This window comes from Salvelinus sp. IW2-2015, linkage group LG20 (assembly GCF_002910315.2).
Source record: "Salvelinus sp. IW2-2015 linkage group LG20, ASM291031v2, whole genome shotgun sequence".
In the NCBI taxonomy this organism is placed as follows: domain Eukaryota; kingdom Metazoa; phylum Chordata; class Actinopteri; order Salmoniformes; family Salmonidae; genus Salvelinus; species Salvelinus sp. IW2-2015.
In genome coordinates, this window is record NC_036860.1 from 29,671,560 (window position 1) to 29,695,960 (window position 24,401).

General features: G+C 41.3%; 1 protein-coding gene across 2 annotated transcripts; it reads left to right on the forward strand.

Annotated features, from left to right (window-relative positions):
* Nucleotides 1–1,770: 1,770 nt before the first annotated feature.
* LOC111981201 (cytosolic arginine sensor for mTORC1 subunit 2) lies at nucleotides 1,771–24,401 on the forward strand. Of its 2 annotated transcripts, XR_002879563.2 has the most exons (10): nucleotides 1,771–2,210; nucleotides 7,776–7,846; nucleotides 10,014–10,207; nucleotides 13,002–13,134; nucleotides 17,733–17,856; nucleotides 20,623–20,733; nucleotides 22,402–22,484; nucleotides 22,754–22,848; nucleotides 22,947–23,109; nucleotides 23,376–24,401. XR_002879563.2 is itself a non-coding variant. In XM_024012368.2 (9 exons), the coding sequence occupies exons 1-9, from the start codon at nucleotides 2,098–2,100 to the stop codon at nucleotides 23,010–23,012; spliced, it is 990 nt and encodes a 329-aa protein (XP_023868136.1). In that variant the 5' UTR covers nucleotides 1,771–2,097; the 3' UTR covers nucleotides 23,013–24,401. The 2 variants fall into 2 exon arrangements, 1 of the variants encoding a protein (XP_023868136.1); XM_024012368.2 differs by having other exon boundaries at nucleotides 22,947–24,401.

The window sequence follows — 24,401 nt, forward strand, 5'->3', positions numbered from 1 at the left end:
AGTAACAGACACATCTCAACATCAACTGTTCAGAGGAGACTTCATGAATCAGTCCTTCATGGTCGAATTGCTGCAAAGAAACCACTAGTAAAGCACACCAATAAGAAGAAGAGACTTGCTTGGGCCAAGAAACATGAGCAATGGACATTAGACCGATGGAAATCTGTCCTTTGGTCTGATGAGTCCAAATTTGAGATTTTTGGTTCCAATCGGGATGTCTTTCTGAGACACAGAGTAGATGAACGGATGATCTCTGCATGTGTGGTTCCCACCGTGAAGCATGGAGGAGGAGGTGTGATTGTGTGGTGGTGCTTTGCTGGTGACACTGTCAGTGATTTATTAAGAATTCAAGGCACACTTAACCAGCATGGCTACCACAGCATTCTGCAGCGATACGCCGTCCCATCTTTTGCGCTTAGTGGGACTATCATTTGTTTTGAACAGGAAAATTAAACAAAACATACCTCCAGGTTGTGTAAGGGCTATTTGACCAAGAAGGGGTGATGGAGTGCTGCATCAGATGACCTGGCTTCCACAATCACCTGACCTCAACCCAATTGAGATGGTTTGGGATGAGTTGGGCCGCAGAGTAAAGGAAGAGCAGCCAACAAGTGCTCAGCATATGTGGGAACTCCTTCAAGACTATTAGAAACACATTCCAGGCGACTACCTCATGAAGCTGGTTGAGAGAATGCCAAGAGTGTGTAAAGCTGTCATCAAGGGAAAGGGTGGCTACTTTGAAGAATCTAAAATATAATATATTTGTATAAAAAAAATTGGTTTCTACATAGTTCCATATGTGTTATTTCATCGTTTTGATGTCTTCATTATTATTCTACAATGTAAAAAAAAATGTAAAAATAAAGAAAAACCCTTGAATGAGTAGAGTCCAAACGTTTGACTAATACGGTATAAAAAAAAGGATCTATCTTCATTGGATTATATCTACAACTTTTTCGAAATCACAAAATAAAGTACATAAATTTACCTCAAAATTGTTTTGATGGAATTACTTCAAAAATGTTGATGAAACAGATTAAATATGTAGTTGATCAAGACTAGTAGCAGCCAGGGGGGTTGTCTCGCCCCATAGTACCCTACATATCAACATTCTAGACCAACCCAATCTGTATTGCCCCATAGTTGCACAAGCATTGGTTTTGATACTGAAAAACCAACCGGTCTTTGGACAGTGGACTGGCTATAATGTCCTAGAGATGACTGTTGGTGTTTTTGGACATGATGGACACTGATGGATTAGGCCTATCTGAGTTTTGGGGTCAGACCATTATTGCATAAAAAACTGGTATATGACCATGAGACAAAATACAACATTTTTCATAACTACATTTTGCATTGTCCCTGTATTTTCGCCAAGATGGCCCATGGCGCCATAGGAAATGTGGAACTACATGTCCCGACATGCCAGTGTGCCAGAGCAAGGTCCTCCCCATAGAGAATGATAGAGGCCGTTGTCCAAAAGGCCGTATTAACATGGCCAGCACCATTTAGGGCTTCCACCATTTTAACGTAGTCAACTGTGTTGCACTTCCAACTTCGTTGGCTGAGCCCTCCTGGTGACCCTGTTGGAGTCATGTGGAACCGGGTCATCAGGAGGGATCAGTCAATCGTGAAGAAGAACATTTATTACTTCAAAATGGAGATTGCCTCAATGGCGTTGCCCATGCTGTCTGAGACTCCATAATACAGATACAAAGACGAGTTGTCTTTCTACCTCTATGCTCCTCCCCTTCTTTTGATTGGCAAGTTGTTTGTTTCACTGCTAACAGCTGCTGGACTATTCCAATCCCTGTCGGAGAGAAAACACGCGGACCGACAGTCCTTCTCAATTTTCTTCCTCCCTGTTTACCTCATTGTGCTTTCTTTTATTTCACCCTGCTTCTGTCTTTTGCTCTCTTTTACTCTTTTCCTAAGTGGATAACTTTTTCTTCTCCCTCCTTTGCTTTCTGCTCCGGTTCACGGTTTTTATACGCTCTAGCTATATAGCAGAGGTATATTTATTTATTTTTATTAGAAAGGATATACATTTCATTTTTTTTATTTTTTAGATGTTCGTCAAATGAGAAGACGCAAAAGATGGAGTTGCATATTTTAGAACACAGTTTGAAAGTAGCAAGTATAGCAAAAGAGGGCATTCAGATTTGCACTCATGGATTAATCAAACTCGCCTTCTTGCCCTCTAAAACAAGGTAAGTAGCGATATAGATATGAACACTTACCAAATCCGTAAAAATATAACAAACGAGTCATAAATGTGGTATTGGGCAGTAACGTTATTGAAAACTAAGTGCAGGACTGGATTATGTAGCCGATCGGTGTAGCAAAACGGTGCAATTTTAGTTGTTTTCAGTACAGTTGTCTTTTTAGCTTTCAATGAAAATGCCTGTTTTGTTGTTTTTGCATGTGTCAATGAGTGCTCGCAGTGGCATATTCTTTAAATTCAGTAGGATATTTAGTTTTGTATTTACATTTTCAGCTTTTGTAGTCCGACGTGAAGGGGGGTGTGTACGTGCTCAGTTTTGAACTCTGCGGTGTTGTTTTTCGTGTGTGTGTGTAGCTGGAAAATTATCCGGGGGAGGTGGTTGCTTTGAAATCAAACTTGAACCGCCTGCGTGAGGCTTTCGTATATAGGCCTACAGCCGGCATTTAAGTAGTCCGCGAAGATGCCGAATACATCATTTGCGATGTTGCAATCATGATATGTTGTTAGTACCGCAAGCCATTATATCTGCTGCCGAATAAGTGATTGCGCTTGACTGGTGGTTGTGTTCTTGACTACAGACTGTTTATATTAATTTTAATAGGCTATTAAGGGATCACAATAACAATGTTAAGATCCGTATATTAATTTCAACTGGCATGATGAGGACAGGGCAGGTTATAGCCAGGATATATTCTCTATGTTCAACCTATTGCGATAGTTATACGATTATGGAATTTCACTGAGAATTTTCTCAATAGGCCTACTCTCTAACCTAAACTTCGTTAGTGCTAAGTGATTATTTCCTCAAGGGTAATGTCTGTGAGAAATGCATTCCAATAATATTGGCGTTTTGCATTCCAACAAAGATCTTGGCGTTATGACTGCACCAGGACACACGTTGAAGGCAAGTATTATTTTTTTAGTGAGGATCCATACATTAAGGGCACATGGGATTGGAAAGGCCATTGGCTAGCCTATGTTGACCAAGCTGTCCTCAGGGCAACTTCCCCTCCACCTTTCAGTGACCTTTCTTTGTGTTCTCCGCTGACCCCTAAAAAATACTTGAAAAACAGGTAGAGGTCCACAGAATGTAATATACATTTTCATCATGGAGTGTTTTTATTTAGGAGATTACTGTCCTCATATTGGCTTAGTTGCAGCTTTAAATTCATGGCATTAGTACCATTTGGGAGTCACTAATATATTTATTTGTGAAGTACTTTTAGATTTGACACTACTTTTTTTAATAGCTTCAAATTTCGAGTCAAGTAACGGTGTGTTAATTGTTCAGGGGTGTTGTAACAGCCTGAAACAAACTCCTCTAGAAGCTCCCTGCGAAGTGCCTTGCATTCATGTAGAATGTGAGTGATGCTGACCATATGTGGAGCCACACAAACACAAGGGGATGGCTTGCAAGCTACTTACCACCTAGAATGTTGTTGATGGTCACAGATGCCTAAAAATAAGGTAGAGGCACGGATCAGAAAACCAGTCAGTATCTGGTGTGCCCAACATTTGCCTCATGCAGCGTGATACATCTCCTTCGCGTAGAATTGATCAGGCTTTTGATTGTGGCCTGTGGAATGTTGTCCCACTAATCTTCAATGGTTGTGTGAAGTTGAGGCTGGTTGCCCATACCATAGCCCCACCGCCACAATGGGGCACTCTGTTCACAACGTTGACATCAGCAAACTGCTCTCCCACACCATGCCATACTGTGGTTGTGAGGCCGGTTGGAAATACTGCCAAATTCTCTAAAACGACATTGGATGTGGCTAATGTTAGAGATATGAACGTTCAATTCTCTGGCAACAGCTCTGGTTGACATTCCTGCAGTCAACATGCCAATTGTGCGGTCCCTCAACATGAGACACCTGTGGCATTGTGTTGTGACAAAATGGCACATTTTAGTGGCCTTTTATTGTCCCCGGCACAAGGTGCACCTGTGTAATGATCATGCTGTATAATCAGCTTCTTGATATGCCAAAACTGTCAGGTGGATGGATTGTCTTGGCAAAGGAGAAATGCTCACTAACAGGGATGTAAATGGATTTGTGCCCAAAATGTGAGAGAAATAAGCTTTTTGTGTGTATGGAACATTTCTGGGATTATTTTTTCAACTCATGTTGCGTACAGCTTCTCAAGAGGGATAAACAGTAATATTGCTGGGGGKTTTTTCCAATTTTTCAAGTGAAGGTATTTTTAAGGGAGCATGTGAGCACAGATGTTCACGTCGCCTAGCCGAGTTCTGCTAGGAGCAAACCGGATCTATGTATGTGGACGCCTTTACCCGATCTAACCTATTTTTCAAGTTGTTCATGAGCAATGCAAGAAACACAGTGCTTCTTACTACTACAACACTTTAATGAGGACATGGCCATGTTGCACAATACCTCAGATTCATCTAACCTTTTTCAAGATAAGAAAAGTACAAATTAGAGATCAAATTAAACAAGTATGTTCTGACAGCAGTTTCCAAATACATATGCACCAAGAGTAATGAGGTAGACCTAAACTTCAAAACTTCACTCTAATGTAGGACTCTTCAACCCTGTTCTTGAAGAGCTGCCCTCCTGTAGGTATTTGCTCCAACCCCAGTTGTAATAATCCTGATGTGCCAGATTAGGGTTGGAGTGAACCTACAGGATGGTAGCTCTCAGGAACAGAGTTTGAGAGCCATTCTCTAAAGGCTATCACTAGATTAGCATCCTTTCATCAATTTAAAACCTTAAATTAACACATCCAATAGTGGAAAGGAGCCACGTCGTACTGAAGGTGAACGTAATCGTGAGTCTCCTCTTTTGTAATGGTGGTGAGACACCCTTTCTCTATGTATTAGTAAAGCTCTCCATCATGCCAACCCAAGGACACTCGAGATGATAAGATGACACAACAACAGTAGATGTTTGGGACAAGTAGGCCACTTCAGCATTTAGGCGATGATGTACGCCATCATTCAAGAAATGAATCATGGCATCAGACTCGCTGCTTTCCACAATCGACAAGTATCAATGGTGCCCCTCGATTTAAGAGCGGTTTGGGTGAATTGGACAAGCATAGGTCATAAACCTGTGTCTCCTCTCTCCCAGAATTGTGAGCCGGTTCAGGTCTTATGATCAGCATAACTGTCTGCTGCAGCTGCTGGCATTCCCAACTCGAGATGCATGTATTTGGGTATGTTTGCATAGACAGATGCAGGGAGCAAAAATATTCAAAAAGCATCCTCTGGCAACGAGGTTTACACAACTACAGTGGGGCAAAAAAGTATTTAGTCAGCCACCAATTGTGCAAGTTCTCCCACTTAAAAAGATGAGAGAGGCCTGTAATTTTCATCATAGGTACACTTCAACTATGACAGACAAAATGAGAAAAAAAATCCAGAAAATCACATTGTAGGATTTTTTATGATTTATTTGCAAATGATGGTGGAAAATAAGTATTGGTCAATACCAAAGTTTATTTCAAATACTTTGTTATATACCCTTTTTGGCAATGACAAGAGGTCAAACGTTTTTTAGTCTGTCTCACAAGGTTTCACACACTGTTGCTGGTATTTTGGCCCATTCCTCCATGCGATCTCCTCTAGAGCAGTGATGTTTTGGGGCTGTTGACTGGCAACACGGTCTTTCAACTCTCCAAGATTTTCTATGGGGTTGAGATCTGGAGACTGGTAGGGACTCCAGGACCTTTTTGAAATGCTTCTTACAAAGCACTCTTGTGCCCGGCGGTGTGTTTTGGATATTGTCCATGCTGAAAGGACCCAGCCACGTTTTCATTCTAACAATGCCTGTGACTGAAGGGAGGTTTTCACTCAAATTCACGTACCATGGCCCCATTCCATCTGTCTTTACACGGATCCAGTCGTCCTGCGTCCCTTTGCAGAAAAAACAGCCCAAGCATGATGTTTGCAACCCCATTGCGTTCACAGTTAGGTATGGTGTTTTTGGATGCAACTCAGCATTCTTTGTCCTCCAAACACCGGGACGAGTTGATATTTTACAAAAAGTTCTATTTTGCGTTTCATCTGACATATGCTTTCCCAATCTTCTTCTGGACTATCCAAATGCTCTCTAGCAAAATTCAGACGGGCCTGGACATGTACTGGCTTAAGCAGGGGGACACGTCGGGGCACTGCAGGGATTGAGTCACCTGGCGGCGCGCTAGTGTGTTCTGATGGTAGGCTTTTGTTACTTTCGGTCCAAAGCTCTCTGCAGGTCCCCTCACTAGGTCCCCCCGATGTGGTTCTGGGTTTTTGCTCACCGTTTCTTGTGATCCTTTTGACCTCACGGGGTAAGATCTTTGCGTGGAGCCCCAGATCGAGGGAAAGATTATCAGTGGTTTCGTATGTCTTCATTTCCTAATATTGCTCTCCACAGTTGATTTCTTCAAAGCCAAGCTGCCTTACTATTGGAGATTCAGTCTTCCAGGCCCTGGTTGCAGGTCTACCAATTTTGTGCTTCTGGTGTCTTTTGGACAGCTCTTTGGTCTTGACAAGTGGAGTTTGGAGTCTGTGACTGCTTGCGTTTGTGGCGACAGGTTTCTTATCTTATACTGATAAACAAGTTCAAACAGGTGCCATTAATACAGGTAAACGAGTGGAGGACAGAGGAGCCTCTAAAGAGAAGTTACAGGTCTGTGAGAGCCAGAAATCTTGCTTGTTTGTAGGTGACCAAATACTTATTTTCCACCATAATTTGCAAATAAATTCATTAAAAATCCTACAATGTGATTTTCTGGATTTTTTTTTCTCATTTTGTCTGTCATAGTTGAAGTGTACCTATGATGAAAATTACAGGCCTCTCATCTTTTTAAGTGGGAGAACTTGCACAATTGGTGGCTGACTAAATACTTTTTTGCCCCACTGTATATGGAGCTCTTATCACTCAACTGAGGAATGAAATGTAAGAAATAGCTGGATTTATTTCGAGCTGAGAAACACCACGGCGTATTTCTGTGTTGTCTCTGACCTGATGGCCCTCAAATATAGCCTATATGTCTATAAATATGGTGATATAGAAGATATTCAGTCTTGTGATCACATAAATTGTCTGCATTGAGTGTATGGATGTGTTGCTTTCTTTCTACGGTGGAACTTTGGGGGCCATGTGGGGGTCACAGACTTTTTGGAGGCTGATTACATTAGATTCAGACCGAGTATTTCTGTCTGACCAGAGCAAGCTGGTGTTTTTTTCTCAGCTTCCTTGGAGGTTGTACAGACGTTTATTGGTCATCAACAATGTTGACTGAATAGTTAGTGTACTCGTAGGCGATAGGCATATGAAATAACATTAATCTTCTTTTTTTTTTTGCTCATGCAACCACAATACTTTAGGCTAACAAAATGCTTTTGCTCCTCTGCATTGTCCAATGAGGTCATTTCTGGGCAAAAGGTTAAGGTTCCTTATTGCCTACAAGCAGCTTCCAATAACTCCTTCCCATTTTTTACAATTTAACTTAGATGATGAATATGTTCTGTTGAAAATAACTGGTGATTTACAAGTTGCATAATGAACCACGTTATTCACTGTAAAACATCCTCTTTCGTTTCCAGATGCAAATTTTTCAGTTTGACGGAAACTCCGGAGGACTATACCCTTATCGTCGACGAGGAAGGCTTCAAAGGTGGGTTTTGTAGTCTCTACCTCTGGACCTTTAAGGTTACTGTGGAAACCAGGATCAGACCACAGGAAAAAAATTGTAGCCCTATGATTTTCTCAAATCACTCCTATCTTGACTGGCTGCCGATGTTTGATCACATATTGCTCCATCAGTTCTCCCCCCTTTGCCATTATGGGTTAACAGAGGCCAAGCTGTCACTGACTTGGCTTTGTGGTTGAGTGAGTTGAATCCATGTCATTAGACTGGTTTCCAGGGTGACCCTTGTTGGTCACCATGGATACTAGAAGCTCTGCGTTGCGAAACAGGTGCGGGTATTCTACTGTAGATTGGCTGGAAGTTTCTATTGTGCCTACCTGTATGTGAGCAATTAATGGGAATGGAATTGTGCTGAGACTCAGATTTTTCACTTAAAATGTATGCCAAACAAACATTGATTTGAAAGTGTAGTAAACCATACAACTCTATTCACATGGACTACCTTTAACATTGTGTTTTTGTTATGTTTTCAGTGTACTTTTACTGGAAGAACTGTGCAGATGGTAACATAATTTTGGTCATCTCCCTCAGTTTGACCATGTTTTCACACCTCTACTTTGAAAAKAATCTATTTTGGTTATTGAATTACAGTAAGTGAAGTGAATGTACACCTGGTAACAGAATTGCGGTAATGGAATTTCATGATGGGTCCCTTATTTGTACATCACAACAATTATGAATTTCTTTCTCTTCATTATTTTAATAAGATCCACCACTTAACAAGACCAAATTTGGTTGGTGTGGATCGGACCAAATCTGAACCAATCATAGACGTTTCTGTTTCAGAATTTTGGACAACAAAGTACAGAACAGTACATTATAGTGTACTCAACTGACTACGAAGTATTTTTTTTAACCTCCCGCTTTGGGCTGATTRTGTCAATGTGTTGTACATAATCTATGAGCAGAATTACTATGTTACCTCAATTGGCCACAATTTCCCTAGTTTGAAATTGACAATTTTTTCTTTCTTTCTGGGAGCTGTACAAATTCCTCCCACGTGGGCCAGGCCCATAGCAATTCAAGTTTCCACCATATGTGTTACCGCTAGCGAGATGCACATGATGCACCCACAGCAGAGAATCAAATCGAATTGTATTTGTCACATGCGCCAAATGCAACAGGTGTAGACCTTACTGTGAAATGCCTTACAAGCCCTTAACCAACAATACAGTTCAAGAAATAGAGTTAAGAAAATATTGACTAAATACACTAARYTTTTTTTTTWWATTATCAAAAAGTAACCCAAGAAAATGACAATAACTAGGCTATTTGCAGGTGGTACTGGTACCGAGTCAATGTGCGCGGTACAGGTTAGTCGAGGTCATTTGTAAAGTGACTATGCATAGATAATAAACAGCGAGCAGCAGCAGTGTAAAATCAGAGCGAGCAATGACTTCCACGAATGAGCTTCAGCCCCTCGCCATCTGAGTGACGCCTAGAAGATGCACATGACACACCCACAGCAGAGAGAGCAATAACATGGTGCACAAATCAGATTTTCGGTTGAACACCTTTTTCTCTTGAGCGCTACTTTCAGAACTACTGGCAAAAAAATATAYAAAAGTACTGGACAATCTCTTAAGACTTTTCCTGGTAGTTGTTTTCTAAGGCCCATTTTTCCACTTGTTTGACAAGAAATCAAATCCTTTCCTTTATACCAAATTTTTAGGGTGGAAAATGGTTGAAAAATGTATATGCCTTAATTTCTCAAATACACTCTTAGCTTTTTTTTTTGCTTTGCTCCGAATTATTATAAGCTTATTTACTCATTCCAATGACACTCATGAATGCAGTTTATTTAACAAGGTTTCTTTCAAGGTTTTTCTCCACACATGATGGATTTTATGATGGAATAAGTTAGCATGGTCAGTTGTGTGGTCTCTTATTGTTCTTAGCAATGGAGTCAGGTCTTTTCCAAGTCAGACCCCTCTCATATTAATAGCACCCAGGCTTGACAATGCCTTCTCCAGCTCATCAGCRGAGGAGAAATTCAAACAATAATCCGTAAAATAGGGGACATTGAGAGTCCGGCGACACTGTCAGTGGCCTCATTTATCGCCAAGGGGGCCGCTGACAGACACGCATACATCTGGGGCCACACCTTTAACAGCATTTTCTTGTCTGGTTTCAGAACTGCCTGAGTCGGAGCACCTTAGTGTCGCCGAAGCCACGTGGTTGGCTCTCAATGTGGTGTCGGGGGGTGGGAGCACCACCAACTCTCAGCCAATCGGAGTCACCAAAATAGCCAAGTCTGTCATCGCCCCCTTGGCAGACCACAACATTTCTGTGTTTATGCTGTCCACCTATCAGACGGACTTCATCCTGGTGAGTGCAGTTACACTACAGACCTCTCTTAGCTTAATTTATACCCTACCTCAGGGGCAACTTTGATGGGGCCACAGAATGTAAGTGGCTGTAGTGGTCTGCATTCCCATAACCATACCAACACATGCAGKCAACTGATTTGTGCAATCAATTCATTTGTACAGTTAAACTACTTAAACCTCTTAACTAAATGCATACCAATAGCCAGGGCCGGCCCTATCTTTTTGGGGGACGTAAGCTAGATTTGGTTGGGGGCCCCAYCACCTCGCTGGCAAAACACTGGCCCCTGTTTTGATTGCGGAGAGAACATTTTTTAGTTTGAAAGTACATTTCCTGCTATTTTACAAATTTTTCCATTGGGCAGAGGATTTCTTTTCAGTTTATATCAATTTTGCCATGGGGTAGAGACATTTTAGCAGTTTTAAAGCTAATTTCCTGCAATTCTACACATTTGGACATGTCAAATTAACATGGCATTAGTCACCTGAGTGAGAGTGACTAACACAATCAATGGGGCTCCCTGGAGGTCAGGGCCCCTGGTCATGTGCCCAGTCAGTATTTGGCCATGATAGCTGGCTAGACTAACTTACCAATAAAAAAATAAATTGTTAGCTGACAGGGCTAATTGAGTTGGCTGACAACAAGAGGAACTGCTGACRCACAACCACATTTCGAAATGGTGCACCTGGTGTATTCTACTATTCTAACTCTCATCAGTAAGTTGRGAGACACAGACTGAGTCCGTCTGTCAGCCCCCGACAAATGGCTGCACAAAATGGTGATCCTGCGTAGTAAAACTATGCAGATGTGGGCAGCCCCGCAGTTGCAAACTTGATGCAAGTACACAGGATTGCCGTGTTGCGTTCTTGCACTGCGAAAAGTATTGGGACAAATTCACTTAAGTTTGGTATTTGGTCCCATATTCCTAGTACGCAATGATTACATCAAGCTTGTGACTCTACAATCTTGTTGAATGCATTTGCTGTTTGTTTTGGTTGTTTCAGATTGTTTTTTGCCCAATAGAAATTAATGGTAAATAATGTATTGTGCACATTTGAAGTTACTTTTATTGTGAATAAGAATATAATTTGTTTTCGAAACACTTCTACATTAATGAGGATGCTACCATGATTACGGATAATCCTGAATAATTTGTGAACAATGATGAGTGAGAAAGACGCACAAATAATATACCCCACCAAAAAATGTTACCTCTCTTGTTATTGTAATGGTGATAGGTTAGCATGTCTTGGAGTCATATATTTGTGCGTTTTCTCACTTATCATTATTCACAATTCATTCAGGGCTATCATTGTGTGCTAAGAATATGGGACCAAATACTAAACTTTAATACAGTGAATTTGGCCCACTAAAATGTGGGGGACTATGTACAAAAAGTGTTCACCTGAAATTAATGGAATTTAAGCTGACAATCTTTACTTTAACCTCATTGTATAATTTAAAATCCAATGTTGGAGTACAGAACCAAAAAAACTCACTATTTGTCAGTTTAGCTGCTTATTCCTGCAAGTATTACTCAACATGGTAATTTGCATGACCTCGTTATGTTACCAGTGGTCCAGTGGAGAGGATTGAAGGTAGCCTACTGTTATATATAGATAATGGAAAATAGCTTACGAAACATGCCATTTTAGTGTAGTATTCCCCCACTTGTACTTTGTGGCCTGTAACTGTTTTCCCATTTTGCTCGATATGAAAAGACAATAGCAGCGTACCTCCCTGGGCGGCACTTTTTCTTTGACGAGCTGCTTAATTACACCAGTCCTTCCTCATGCCAGGCCTTTTTGGCCACAGGGAGTCTTTTTATTACCTGCTACTAAGACGGGGAGAGAAGAAAACACAAGGTCTGCTGAATAACTGTAGCCTTTGTAAGGAAATATAAAATTGTTGATAATCTGGCAGTAGTTATTTAAAGAGGATCAGTCTCGGCTCAGGCTCTTGCTGGAATTCCCGGTAACATTCATGGCCACTGTTTTCCCTCCGCCAGCTGCTCCCAGCCACGGCCTAATCACTGGCTCTAAAGAAAAGGAAGAAACAACCTGAGTCTCTGCATCAGTTTCTCTCCATTTCTCTCGCTCGCTGCCTCTGCATCAATCTGTCTACTCGTCTTGATGTCTTACTCACTCTTTCTCTGTCCCTATCTTGCATACCTCGGAACACCCCAGGACTCCCCTCTTGCGCTCACTTTTTGTTCTTGTTCCGGCAACTCCCGGTTTACAAATGAAGCACTGTAAGCCGCTCTGATAACAGCGCCTGCTAAATGACAAATGTAAATGGAACTGACACAGTAGCTTTGCATTAGGCCCGTGTAATGGACAGCTATTTGGGGGATTTAATTTCACTTTGAAATTAGATTTTGAAGCAGAAGCATTGCATTCCTTTGGGAGGTTGGTGGCCCAAACTTTTTGCTAGTCAGACATGCAGTACTTACCTAAAATGCTTTATTAATGTTTGCTGTAGCCACGGGCCCCTTTTCTTTTAGTTACACTTGAGGTGTTCAGCTAAGCAATATGCAGAGTTCTTTTGAAATTTCAGTGAATTGTTTGCTATTGGGACTCCATTGTTTGGGACTCCATTGTTTCTTTTCCCTGATAAGTGTGGTTTCAACTTGGTGTTTTGAAGTGAAAATGTGAGTTACTTTCTGATGTAATTGAATCAACCGTTCAAATGCTATTTCAAGTTTTTATGAAACTCTTAACTTTTAGGTTTCCCGGTTGTAACAAGTGTTTTGGTTGAGGCCTACTTGTTGATGGTGTTGTGTTGTGGTTGTCAGGTTCGAGAGCGGGACCTGCCTATGGTCATGCACACCCTGTCTTCTGAGTTCACCTTGATGAGAGTGGTCAACGGAGAGACCGTGGCCGCCAACAGCCTAGGAGTCACCAACGGCTTTGTCAAGCCTAAACTCGGTAGGCACAATATACAAGACTGACATTTTAGCCCTTTTTCACACTATCGTGTACTGTGCTTGCTCAGATATTTACTTTTGACATTGTCCTTTCCAGTACGGTTCCAGCAACTATGGGACATAGTAACCAGGCCAGCACAGTACAGCTCGGCTCAGTAGTCTGAGGATTTATCCCAGTGTTTTTGCCAAAAGTCTCAAACTTTTCTGTTTCCGGCGGACCTGCTCTAACTTTCAGCCAAAACAAGGCTCTGGGTACTGTTCAGCTGCCGTTTACATAACAATGGCTGTGAACTTTAAACACCTTCTCACAAAGCAACAGTCTTTCTGCTCGCCACAAGTCTTTACGCAGCAAACCAAAATTGGTTCTGTGAAACTTCCCAGAACGTTCGTTAGGTTTTGTCAAAAACTGTCCAGTTGGGTAGGTTACTTTCTAAATGTAATCTGTAACATTTACTACTTACCTGTCCAAAATTGTAATCCGTAGCGTAACTTTTGGATTACCCAAACTAAGTAACATAATTGAATTACTTTGTTACTTTTGGATACTTTTGGAAGACAAGAATGTATATTATCAATTGAATGAATTCATCGCAGGTTAAGTCAATGTTAGTTTACATAGCTGGCCATAAATGGATGTTGCATTTTACTTTATGGGTTGGTTATGTAGGCTTCTTCTAACCCATCGCTTTCTACTACAAATAATAATACAAGGCTATAATATTTACATTAAAAAACAAGTCTGTCAGATTTCCAGTCATGCCAATTAATGAATATCCCTTGATCTTCAAGAATAGGACTCGGAAAAATAGATTAGCCAAATTGTTTTACCTGAGCATAACCCAAAAACGAAGGACTTATTAGCTTCCTCTGTTTATCTTGTTGTCATGGAGGACTGATTGGAAAAATAAATGCTTCTCTATGGAATGGCATGCTTTGAGCACTAACCGAAAAATGCTATTTGCATGTGAAAAAATGTATTATACTGAACAAAAATATATAAACGCAACATGTAAAGTGTTGGTCCAATGTTTCATGAGCTGACATAAAATACCCCTGAAATATTCCATACCACAAAAGGCTTATTTCTCCTTTGCCAAAATKACCCATCCACCTGACAGATGTGGCATATCAAGAAGCTGATTAAACAACACGATCATTACACAGGCACACCTTGTGCTGGGGACAATAAAAGGCCACTCTAAAATGTGCAGTTTTGTCACAACACACTACCACAGATGTCTCAAGGTTTGCGGGAGCGTGCAGTTGGCATAAACAACATGTTTAAACTATTGCATTCCATGCCTCTGTATTAAGCATAAGTGCGATTTCATGTAATTTTTTCAGGAGGGGAGGCTATATGCCGCTATTTACATGTTGTACACAAAATAATTGATCAACATGTTCATACAAACTCGCCGATAGTTTTTTGCCGCAATGCAAAACTCAAGTGAGGAGTTGCATGTAGCTAGCTAGGCAGCATATCACAGACACGCAGTCTAATGTAATGTTTTTTTCATCATCATTGAAAACATTGGCTTACAACAGACAGAGAAGGTTGTAGCCTTCATGGCCTGGAATGTTTGTTCAAATCGCCACCGGGTTATTACCTCAGCTGTCCAGAAATAGGCTACAGAGTCATGGTTCAGAAGCAATGATCTATACACTAGATGACTGACAGAGGGCGCTGTTTTGACGCCACTGAGCCTCCATCTTGGCACCGTTTTAAAAATAATTATAATAAGTTTGGGGTCACTTAGAAATGTCCTTGTTTTTGAAAGAAAATCAMATTTTTTKGGTCCATTAAATTAAGATCAGATACAGTGTAGACATTGTTAATGTTGTAAATGACTATTGTAGATTTTTTTAAATGGAATATCTACATGGGCATACAGAGGCCCAGTATCAGCAACCATCACTCCTGTGTTCTAATGGCATGTTGTGTTAGCTAATCCAAGTTCATCATTTTAAAAAGCCTAATTGATCATTAGAAAACACTTTTGCAATTATGTTAGCACAGCTGAAAACTGTTCTGATTAATAAAGAAGCAATAAAACTGGCCTTTAGACTAGTTGAGTATCTGGAGCATCAGCATTTGTGGGTTCGATTACAGGCTCAAAATGGCCAGAAACAAAGAACTTTCTTCAGAATCTCGTCAGTCTATTCTTTTTCTGAGAAAGGAAGGCTATTCCATGCGAGAAATTGCCAAGAAACTGCAGATCTCGTACAACGCTGTGTACTACTCTTCACAGAACAGCGCAAACTGGCTCTAACCAGAATAGAAAGAGGAGTGGGAGGCCCCGGTGCACAACTGAGCAAGAGGACAAGTACATTAGAGTGCCTAGTTTGAGAAACAGACGCCTCACAAGTCCTCAACTGGCAACTTAATTAAATAGTACCCGCAAAACACCGGTCTCAACATCAACAGTGAAGAGGCGATTCTGGGATCCTAGTCTCCCCGCCTAGGCTATTGATGAATTTAAGGCAAGATMATTTTTATTGATCTCAGATTCTCAGTTTGTCAGTGTCAAAGTAGGTCATTYYGATAGTTTGTGAGRTATTAAAACAAGATTCTGCCAAAGTCTTCAGTCATGTAAAATTATGTAGAATTGCATGAAATTAGTTTATAAAAGCCAAACATTTTCCCCCGACTTTAGGCTACTAAAAATGGTACCCATGTGTGCAACTTGGGTAAGTTGCGATGATATGTATGCGATGCTTTATTATAAAGGTAAAAAAAGATCTCATGCGTTCCGGTGCCTCAGAGCTCCCTAGGGGCACTCACGATTTAACAAACTAAGCACTGAACACAGGTAGTAGTCTAGACTAGTTAACCATCATATACTAAAATATCCACACAAGCCACTAGCCAGCCAGCCATATCATGAGTTAGATTATTAAAATTAAGAAATATTATGTAGTTATTATTTAAGAGCATTGAAAATACAATTATTGAGCTAGCTAACTAGTAGATGTACATAAATGATCAGCTGATAGCCTATGCTAAAAAAACATGTTTTTGTTTTGAAAGTAGTCTGTGCACGGCGGCCCTGCCGAGGTTGTCGCAATGAGAGTTGGGATATGCAAAAAACACATTTCCGTTTCACACCTCACACTCATACAGGTCAATCAATCAATCAAATGTATTTTATATAGCCCTTCGTACATCAGCTAATATCTTGAAGTGCTGTACAGAAACCCAGCCTAAAACCCCAAACAGCAAGCAATGCAGGTGTAGAAGCACGGTGGCTAGGAAAAACTCCCTAGAAAGGCCAAAACCTAGGAAGAAACCTAGAGAGGAACCAGGCTATGAGGGGTGGCCAGTCCCCTTCTGGCTGTGCCGGGTGGAGATTATAACAGAACATGGCCCAAATGTTCATAAATTACCAGCATGGTCAAATAATAATAATCACAGAAGTTATCGAGGGTGTAGCAAGTCAGCACCTCAGGAGTAAATGTCAGGTTACAGGTTACCCATTTGTATATGCAGTGAAACAAGACAAATATAAGAACCCCTTATTTGACCTTTTTGTATGTTCTAAAAATATTTGTACATTATTACACTGAACAAAAAATATAAACATGCAACAATTTCAAAGATTTTACTGAGTTACAGTTCATATAAGAGAATCAGTCAATTTAAATAAATCCATTGATTGTGGCTTGTGGAATGTTATCCCACTTATCTTCAACTGAAAAACTGTTGTACTCATCGATCCAGAGCATCCCGAACATGCTCAATGGGTGACATGTCTGAGTATGCAGGCTGGGACATTTTCAGCYTTCAGGGATTGTGTACAGTTATTTGAGACATGGGGGTGTGCATTATCATGCTGAAACATGAAGTTATGGCGGCGGATGAATGACACGACAATGGGCCCCAGGATCTCGTCACGGTATCTCTGTGCATTCAAATTTCCGTTGATAAAATGCAATTATTTGTTGTCTAGCTTATGCCTGCCCATACCCCCTCCACCACGAGGCACTCTTTTCACAACATTGACATCAGCAAACCACCCACCCACACAACACCATACATGCTGTCTGCCATCTGCACAGTACAGTTGAAATCGGGATTCATCAGTGAAGAGCACACTTCTACTGCGTGCCAGTGGCCATCGAAGTTGAGCATTTGCCCACTAAAGTTGGTTACTGAATAAGAATATTGCAGAGACTCCCTGAAATGATTTTGCTGTTTTGATGCACCCTGTCAAACTGAATGTTGCAAGGCTGAAATGATGCATTCTCATCTTGACATGTTTCAAGGCTGACTGACATGTTTGTTTTAAGAGTAAGTCAATCCAGCACCTGCTGTCAAGGTTCTGCCTCAGAACAGAGGCCCTGAGAACACAGTCGGATATGGCAGGCAGAACATCTGTTGCTTATCCATCAAGTCAACCTCTTGCTGGTTGAGGGATTTTGTTGTCTAGATTTGTCTCCTTAGGTGACATTTGATGGGTAGTAGGGATCAGCCATTTTTGTAAAAGTGTTGGAAATGTCCTCTTTCAAAACTGAGTGAGACATAAAATAGTTGAATGCATATATGTTCACAACTCCCAGTATCATATTAATAAAAGCACATGTTTTCTCACTCGCTCACAGTGCCCCGTCCCATCATCCACCCTCTGTCCAGCCCCAGTAACATGTTCTGCGTGACCAGCCTGGACCCGGACACATTGCCCTCGGTGGCCACCCTGCTCATGGACGTCATGTTCTACTCAGGCGGGTAAGGACCCTCTCCTAAGCACTCCTCCTGTTTCACATATGGCTGTCACCAGAGGCCATCTGCCGTCTCTTTTTAAGAGACTATCATATACACACAGCCACAGGAGCACTTAGCCGCTCGAGTTCAGACCATTTGTTGAACATAGGAAGTCTAAAACCTAGGAAGAGGGTTAGACTTGAGCAGGGGCTGTCGTAGGATGGTTATGCTGCTGTTAGTAGGCAAGACAAACTAATTTTCACGGTTTCACTAAAATCAATAAACCACAGCATGTTTTTTGGCATATTCAGTAGTTTTTACCTGATTTAAGTAGAATCCTGTTGAAAATGATACTGTTGCTGCTTCCTGTTGTCATGGATTTTTTATTAATAGCCACGTGTCAAAACACATGTTTTAAATGTTCAAAATCATAATCAATATGCTGAAATAAGTTGTGATATGTTGAAGACCAAGACATAAAAAATGACTCCCAACACGCGTGTCTCACTTGTGTTGCTAAATTAGTACCTTAACTGCTCACGCACCAATATTTTCCAAGCGGTCACTCTTGACTGAAATTGATTCGCTTGTTCTACTGTAATCAATAGTGTGCGCAAATTAATCACTCACATCCATATTGTATGGGAATCAATTTAACTGGGACAATAACCGCGGCGACATGTAGTGCTTGCACTCTTCTAACAGACAAACCTCAAAGAACTTGGGTATACTACATATGCCAGTCGATAGATGAGAACCATAGATGAAAGCCATTTGTCAACTTATCTCTTTCGTTTGTAGGAGGAACACCCACATTCTCTCACCACCGTGCTCTGTTAAATGACTGCTGCTACTGACAGGCGCATTTGACGAAAACACTAGTCCTAAACCAAAGATATTGATCTTTTTTTAGTAATCGATTTTGTGAAATTGTGATGACTATAAACTTTCATAGTATCATCACCAATCTTTGTGGAAAAGGATGTGTATTTCCTGTAATAAGTGTGACGAAAAGATTAGCCTGTGTTATGTAGTAACACATTCTGTCCACTATAGTTTTATATTAAGCTAATTTCCCTATCTGTCAAAATCATTTGATGTTTAGATTTAGGAGGATGGTAATGAAGCACACTCACCGGTTTTTACAAGAATTACAGCTATTTCTTATTACTTTAATCATGGAGAGTTTTTTTTWAAATACTCCTAAACACAATGTAACTGTGCGCTCTAGACTGGATCTTCCATAGTGGCTGTGCAGAAGCCTAAATGGACAACATCCTTACTAGGATGAAACTAGCTCCAGTAGGCTAATCTTTTTGAGTGTGTACTRTATTACTGCATTGTATTATATGGACAGAAATTGCACACATTGTTCAAACMATGATAAAGCAGGGAGAGAACATGCTATTCTGGTGCAGCACATGCGGCCTACAAAGTTACAAGTATAGGCTAGCGAATTTTATTTCAATATTTATTTTCAATATTTGTATAGTTAGAAGGCTGACGTGTGTGTGTGTGTGTGTATACCCTACCTTTCATAATATTTCCCCTCATGTTATTAGCCTAACTCTTATTTTATTGTTGCTTCTTTCCTGCCTTGCTTTCAACAGTTAAATTAAATAGGTTTTGTTGTCCTTATCTTCATCATTCTAATGACATCCTTTAATAATATAGGACTAGAATTAGATGCAGAAGGCTAATACTTCTTCTCACGAAGATCGAATGGTTACGGGTCTGAATAAATAACTGCAATAGCCTACCGCCATCGCACGTTCGCTCTTCTTTCAAACAACCCGTGAGTTCTATTGGCTGCTGTATTTAACATTCAGCTAAAAATATCTTGTCCCTTTTCGAACTGTCTATTGGTATAAGAAATGCAACAACAAAACATTTTCTTCCCAACAAGCGATTCTATTCTAGCTTTTCTTGCATGGGACTCTGAGCTAAGGAGCGTTTATTATTATTATTATTTTTTTTTAAAGGAGAGGCCAGTGGAGCACAGGTGCTGCGTGCATATTGCGCAAGAGACTAATACTGCATTGAATTTATTACCTGAAAGAGGTAGTCTAGGATGTGTGTGTAGATATATCTCTCAATCTAGAACAGGATTATCTCTTTTGGATACAATTTGAATGGAGTTGGAGAGACTGCGACTGTGCTGGCACGTGCACTGATTAATGCAACGATATTCGAGTGATGGGCTGTTTTGAAAAAAAAACCTCTGCAGCTGAAAAAAAAAGAAAGATCTTTACAATTAAAAAAATTAGGTGAGATGAGTAAATAAGACTCGCATTCAATCTTTACATTAATGTCACAGGCTATGCTGCAGCAATGTAGGTCTACCTGTCACAAGAAAAAAAGTGACCATGATGGGTCTACATGCATTGTGAAATGCGCTCCATACTGAGATGGGTTATTTGTTTCCCACCCTGAGCCTTGATGATTCATCTTGCAGTGGCTGTAGAGAAGACAGATTTAGACATCGCATCATGTCATTTAAAAGTTCAATTTCACGCCGTGCTGTTATATAAATAATGTATTATAATTTACCAGTTTCGCAGTTATTTATCCCGGGAAATGGAGKGATTTTGGGTGGTAAAATCTCGGTAACCGGGTTCCAGCCGTACAACCCTAGTCCCTATTGTTAGGATTAGACTGTGAAATTGGTGAAAAGTTTGACTAGCAGACCACTCGACATGATGATGTTGGAATGGGGTTTTGGACAGGACCAAATGTAGTTGAAAGATGGTTATATTTGACGTACTTGAATCTCGGTACTCTCTATTCCAGGATAAAGGAGCCTGCGGCGTCTAGCGAGGACACTGGACACATCCGCTTCTTYTCTTTCTCTCTGATTGAGGGCTACATCTCTCTCGTCATGGACGAGCAGACGACACAGCGGTGGGTGCTCTCCTGTGGTCCTGCCATTTATTTTTTCTTCACCTGGTTATGGTGTCTTGCCRTCAAAGGCAAAACTGCTGTCAATTTGCATTTTAGAGTCGTCTGTGGACAACTTTTTTGCTGGGTTTGCTGCTGGGTTGTTAGGAAACAAACATAGATAATCATAGAGGGCTTACAAATAAAGAAGGTCATGTAGAAGTAACCCGAACAGCTGCATTACTAATCACATGTGGATTGAACTAAAGGATTACAGTACCACTACATTAGTAGCTACAATATATATACAAAAGTATGTGGACATCCCTGTAAATGAGTGGATTTGGCTATTTCAGCCACACACTTTGCTGACCGGTGTATAAAATCGAGCACACAGCCATGCTAGTTCCATAGGCAAACATGGGAAGTAGAATGGCCTTACTGATGAGCGCTGTGACTTTCAACGTGGCACCGTCATAGGATGCCACCTTTCCAACAAGACAGGTTGTCAAATKTATGCCCTGCTAGAGCAGCCCTTTGAAGTGGAAGTGTATAGTAGCAACAACGGCTCAGCCGTGAAGTGCTAGGCCACACAAGCTCACAGAACGGGACTGCGGAGTGCTGAAGCGCGTAGCGTGTAAAAAAAAAAAAATCTGTCCTCACTACCGAGTTTCAAACTGCCTCTGGAAGCAACGTCAGTAGAGTAACTGTTCGTCGGGAGCTTCATGAAATGGGTTTCCATGGCCGAGCAGTCACACACAAGCCTAAGATCAGCATGCGCAATGCCAAGCTGGAGTGGTGTAAAGCCTTCCGCCAAGCTTGCCCCCAACTCCGGAGCAGTCTTAACGCATTCTTTGGAGTGAAGGCAGTCCAACGGACAAATCTTGGTTTGGCAAATGCAAGGAGACGCTGCCTGCCCCAATGACTCGTGCCAACTGTAAAGTTTGGTGGAGGAGGAATAATGGTCTGCGGCTGTTTTTTCATGGCTCCAGTGAAGGGATATCTAAACGCTACAGCATACAATGACATTCTAGACGATTCTGTGCTTCCTCCTTTGTGGCAACAAAGGACATGCATTGTCATGTTTCAGCATGACAATGCACCCGTGCACAAAACAAGGTCCATACAGAAATGCTTTTTTGAGATCAGTGTGGAAGAACTTGACTGGCCTGCACAGAGCCCTGACCTCAACCCCATTGAACACCWTAGTGATGAATTGGAACGCCGACTGCGAGCCAGGCCTAATCGCCTAACATCAGTGCSCGACCTCAGTAATACTCTTGTGGCTGAATGGAAGCAAGTCCCTGCAGAAATGTTCCAACATCTAGTGGAAAGCTTTCTCAAAAGAGTGGAGGCTGTTATAGCAGCAAAGGGGGGACCAACTCCATATTAATGCCCATGATTTTGGAATGAGATGTTCGACAAGCAGGTGTCCACATACTTTTGGTCATGTAGTGTATTTTATCACGAGTTTGTCCTACATTGACAAGGTATCCCTTATATAGGTCAGTGGTGTCTCGAAGCTATGAAGGGGGACGATAAGTGGATCAGGCTTTTAGCACTTCTGAAGTGATGTATTTTTCACCATAGCACGTAGGGCAACCACTGACCTACAATCTGAATTTGACCAAATCATTATTTGTAATGTTATTGCTATAGATTGAGTATGTGCATTCATTTTCTCCCTCCTAGGTTCCCCAACAATGTCCTCTTCACTAGTGCTTCAGGGGAGCTTTGGAAAATGGTTCGCATTGGAGGACAGCCTTTAGGATTTGGTAAGTAGGACCCTTGTTTTTTTTTCTCAGGTTGGTTTCCACAGGTCTCCCACATGTTAGTCAGATCTCTGTGCAGAGTACACACCACCAGTAGACACTGTTTGATGCGAGTGTCATTTGGCTAAGATTCTGAAAAACCTCTAACTGTGATGCCAATCAGAATACTACTTGGCAATGTGAGGAATGCATTAAATGCCCAGATACCCCTCATTTCTGAAAGAAATATCTGATATTAATGGATGTGTTCTTTATTCTTATTGCCTTGTCAGACGAGTGTGGTATCGTGGCTCAAATATCGGAACCCCTGGCGACTGCTGACATTCCAGCTTATTACATCAGTACCTTCAAGTTCGACCATGCCCTGGTGAGTGATGGTCTCCGTTTCTATGGTAAATTGTAGAGGTCAGTTTAAACTGGAGCTTTTGGAATAATCATTTAACCCCGCCCTCCTATCTCTCATAGGTCCCAGAAGAAAACATCCAGAGCGTGATTGGAGCTTTGAGGACCAATGAGAGCGCAGGACAGTGAAGGCGAGGAAAGAGACCGCGGAACGAGCGATTTATTATGTCAAACTCTTACAACAACAAAAAAAGAAAAGTGCCAAGAGCGTGGTTCTGGGAAGAGGGTAATGCAAAGCTTGAGTCGTGTAGACAGACGGACTGTGTGTGTGTGTGTGTGTGCGTGCGTAGACATGCTTTTGTACAACGACCAGCAATGTGTCCCTCCTATTCTAAGACGGTTCCAACTACACTCCAAACCACACCCGCCACTCCCTTGAGCATCCACTCTTACCCCAAACAACATCCACCTCTTTGGGGACCCAAAGCAAGAGTGACTGCAGTGTTTTTCTTTTCTCTCGCTTTATTTCTTTCTCCTCTCCCTTCCCCTCAGACCATTTCACCATGGCAACGTGACCTACCGAATTTGGGCCTATTTCTTCGACACCAGCCCCTGAGATACTGCAAAGCGGCCCTCGCCTCCTTTTACTCTTCGTGTGTCACCCACGCGGTCCATGACTGCCTATAGTGATAGGTGTTGCTTTAGTATACCAGACTTTCCTTCCTAACTTTACATTGTTTTTCGCAAGCTGCTCTTTCCATAACAACCATACTGTATTAGTTACCAGTCCTCTTATGGAAAGAAAGAGAATGTACTTTGCAAACAATTTTCAATATTTCCATTGTTCTTTGTATTTATTTTTCTCCGTGCCAAGAGGTTTTAAAGGCCTAGACCGATGCCTTGTCTAATGCTCAGCGTGTGTGCAATTTCAGATCAGATTTTGTCAGATGGGGAAATGAGACTGGTGAATGTTGCCTTGTTCTGGTGATGAGCGTGAAATGACATTTACTGACGAATCACAGAGCCACTGATCTATAGAACATATCATATAAACAGTCTAGTGTGCTATATATATATGCCCATTTTCATGTAGTTTCGGGAGAACTAGGTTATCGTTTTGCGTCGAGTGCCACACCATGCCTGACTCCAAACCAGTCCTTTACCACAAACTACAATAATAACTTCAATGCTAGTAAAGCCAGCATGGTGAAGTGGTAGGGGCCTTGTCATTTATTCTGTTGTGAATGTTTTTTGTGGTCGTGGATCATTGAACCAGCCCTGCAACCCTGTTGTCAGTTTAGGCAATCAGCCCCCCCTCCCCCACCCCAGTCTGCACTTTAATACAGGTCCATCTTACTGACCTGCTATACTGATGTGAAAACGGGGAAGGCTTATTTTATCCTTGAAGGATTTCTTGATAAGTAGAGACTTTTGTTGGTCTTAAACCATTGGTGGGTATTTTATTCTCTGTGACAAGCAAAAGCTTTCTTCGGTTAGCTTTGATATACAGAAACCATGTATTTATCAGTGTTAACATAAAGGGTGACATTTCTTCTGATAAAAAGTTATTTGTTTTCA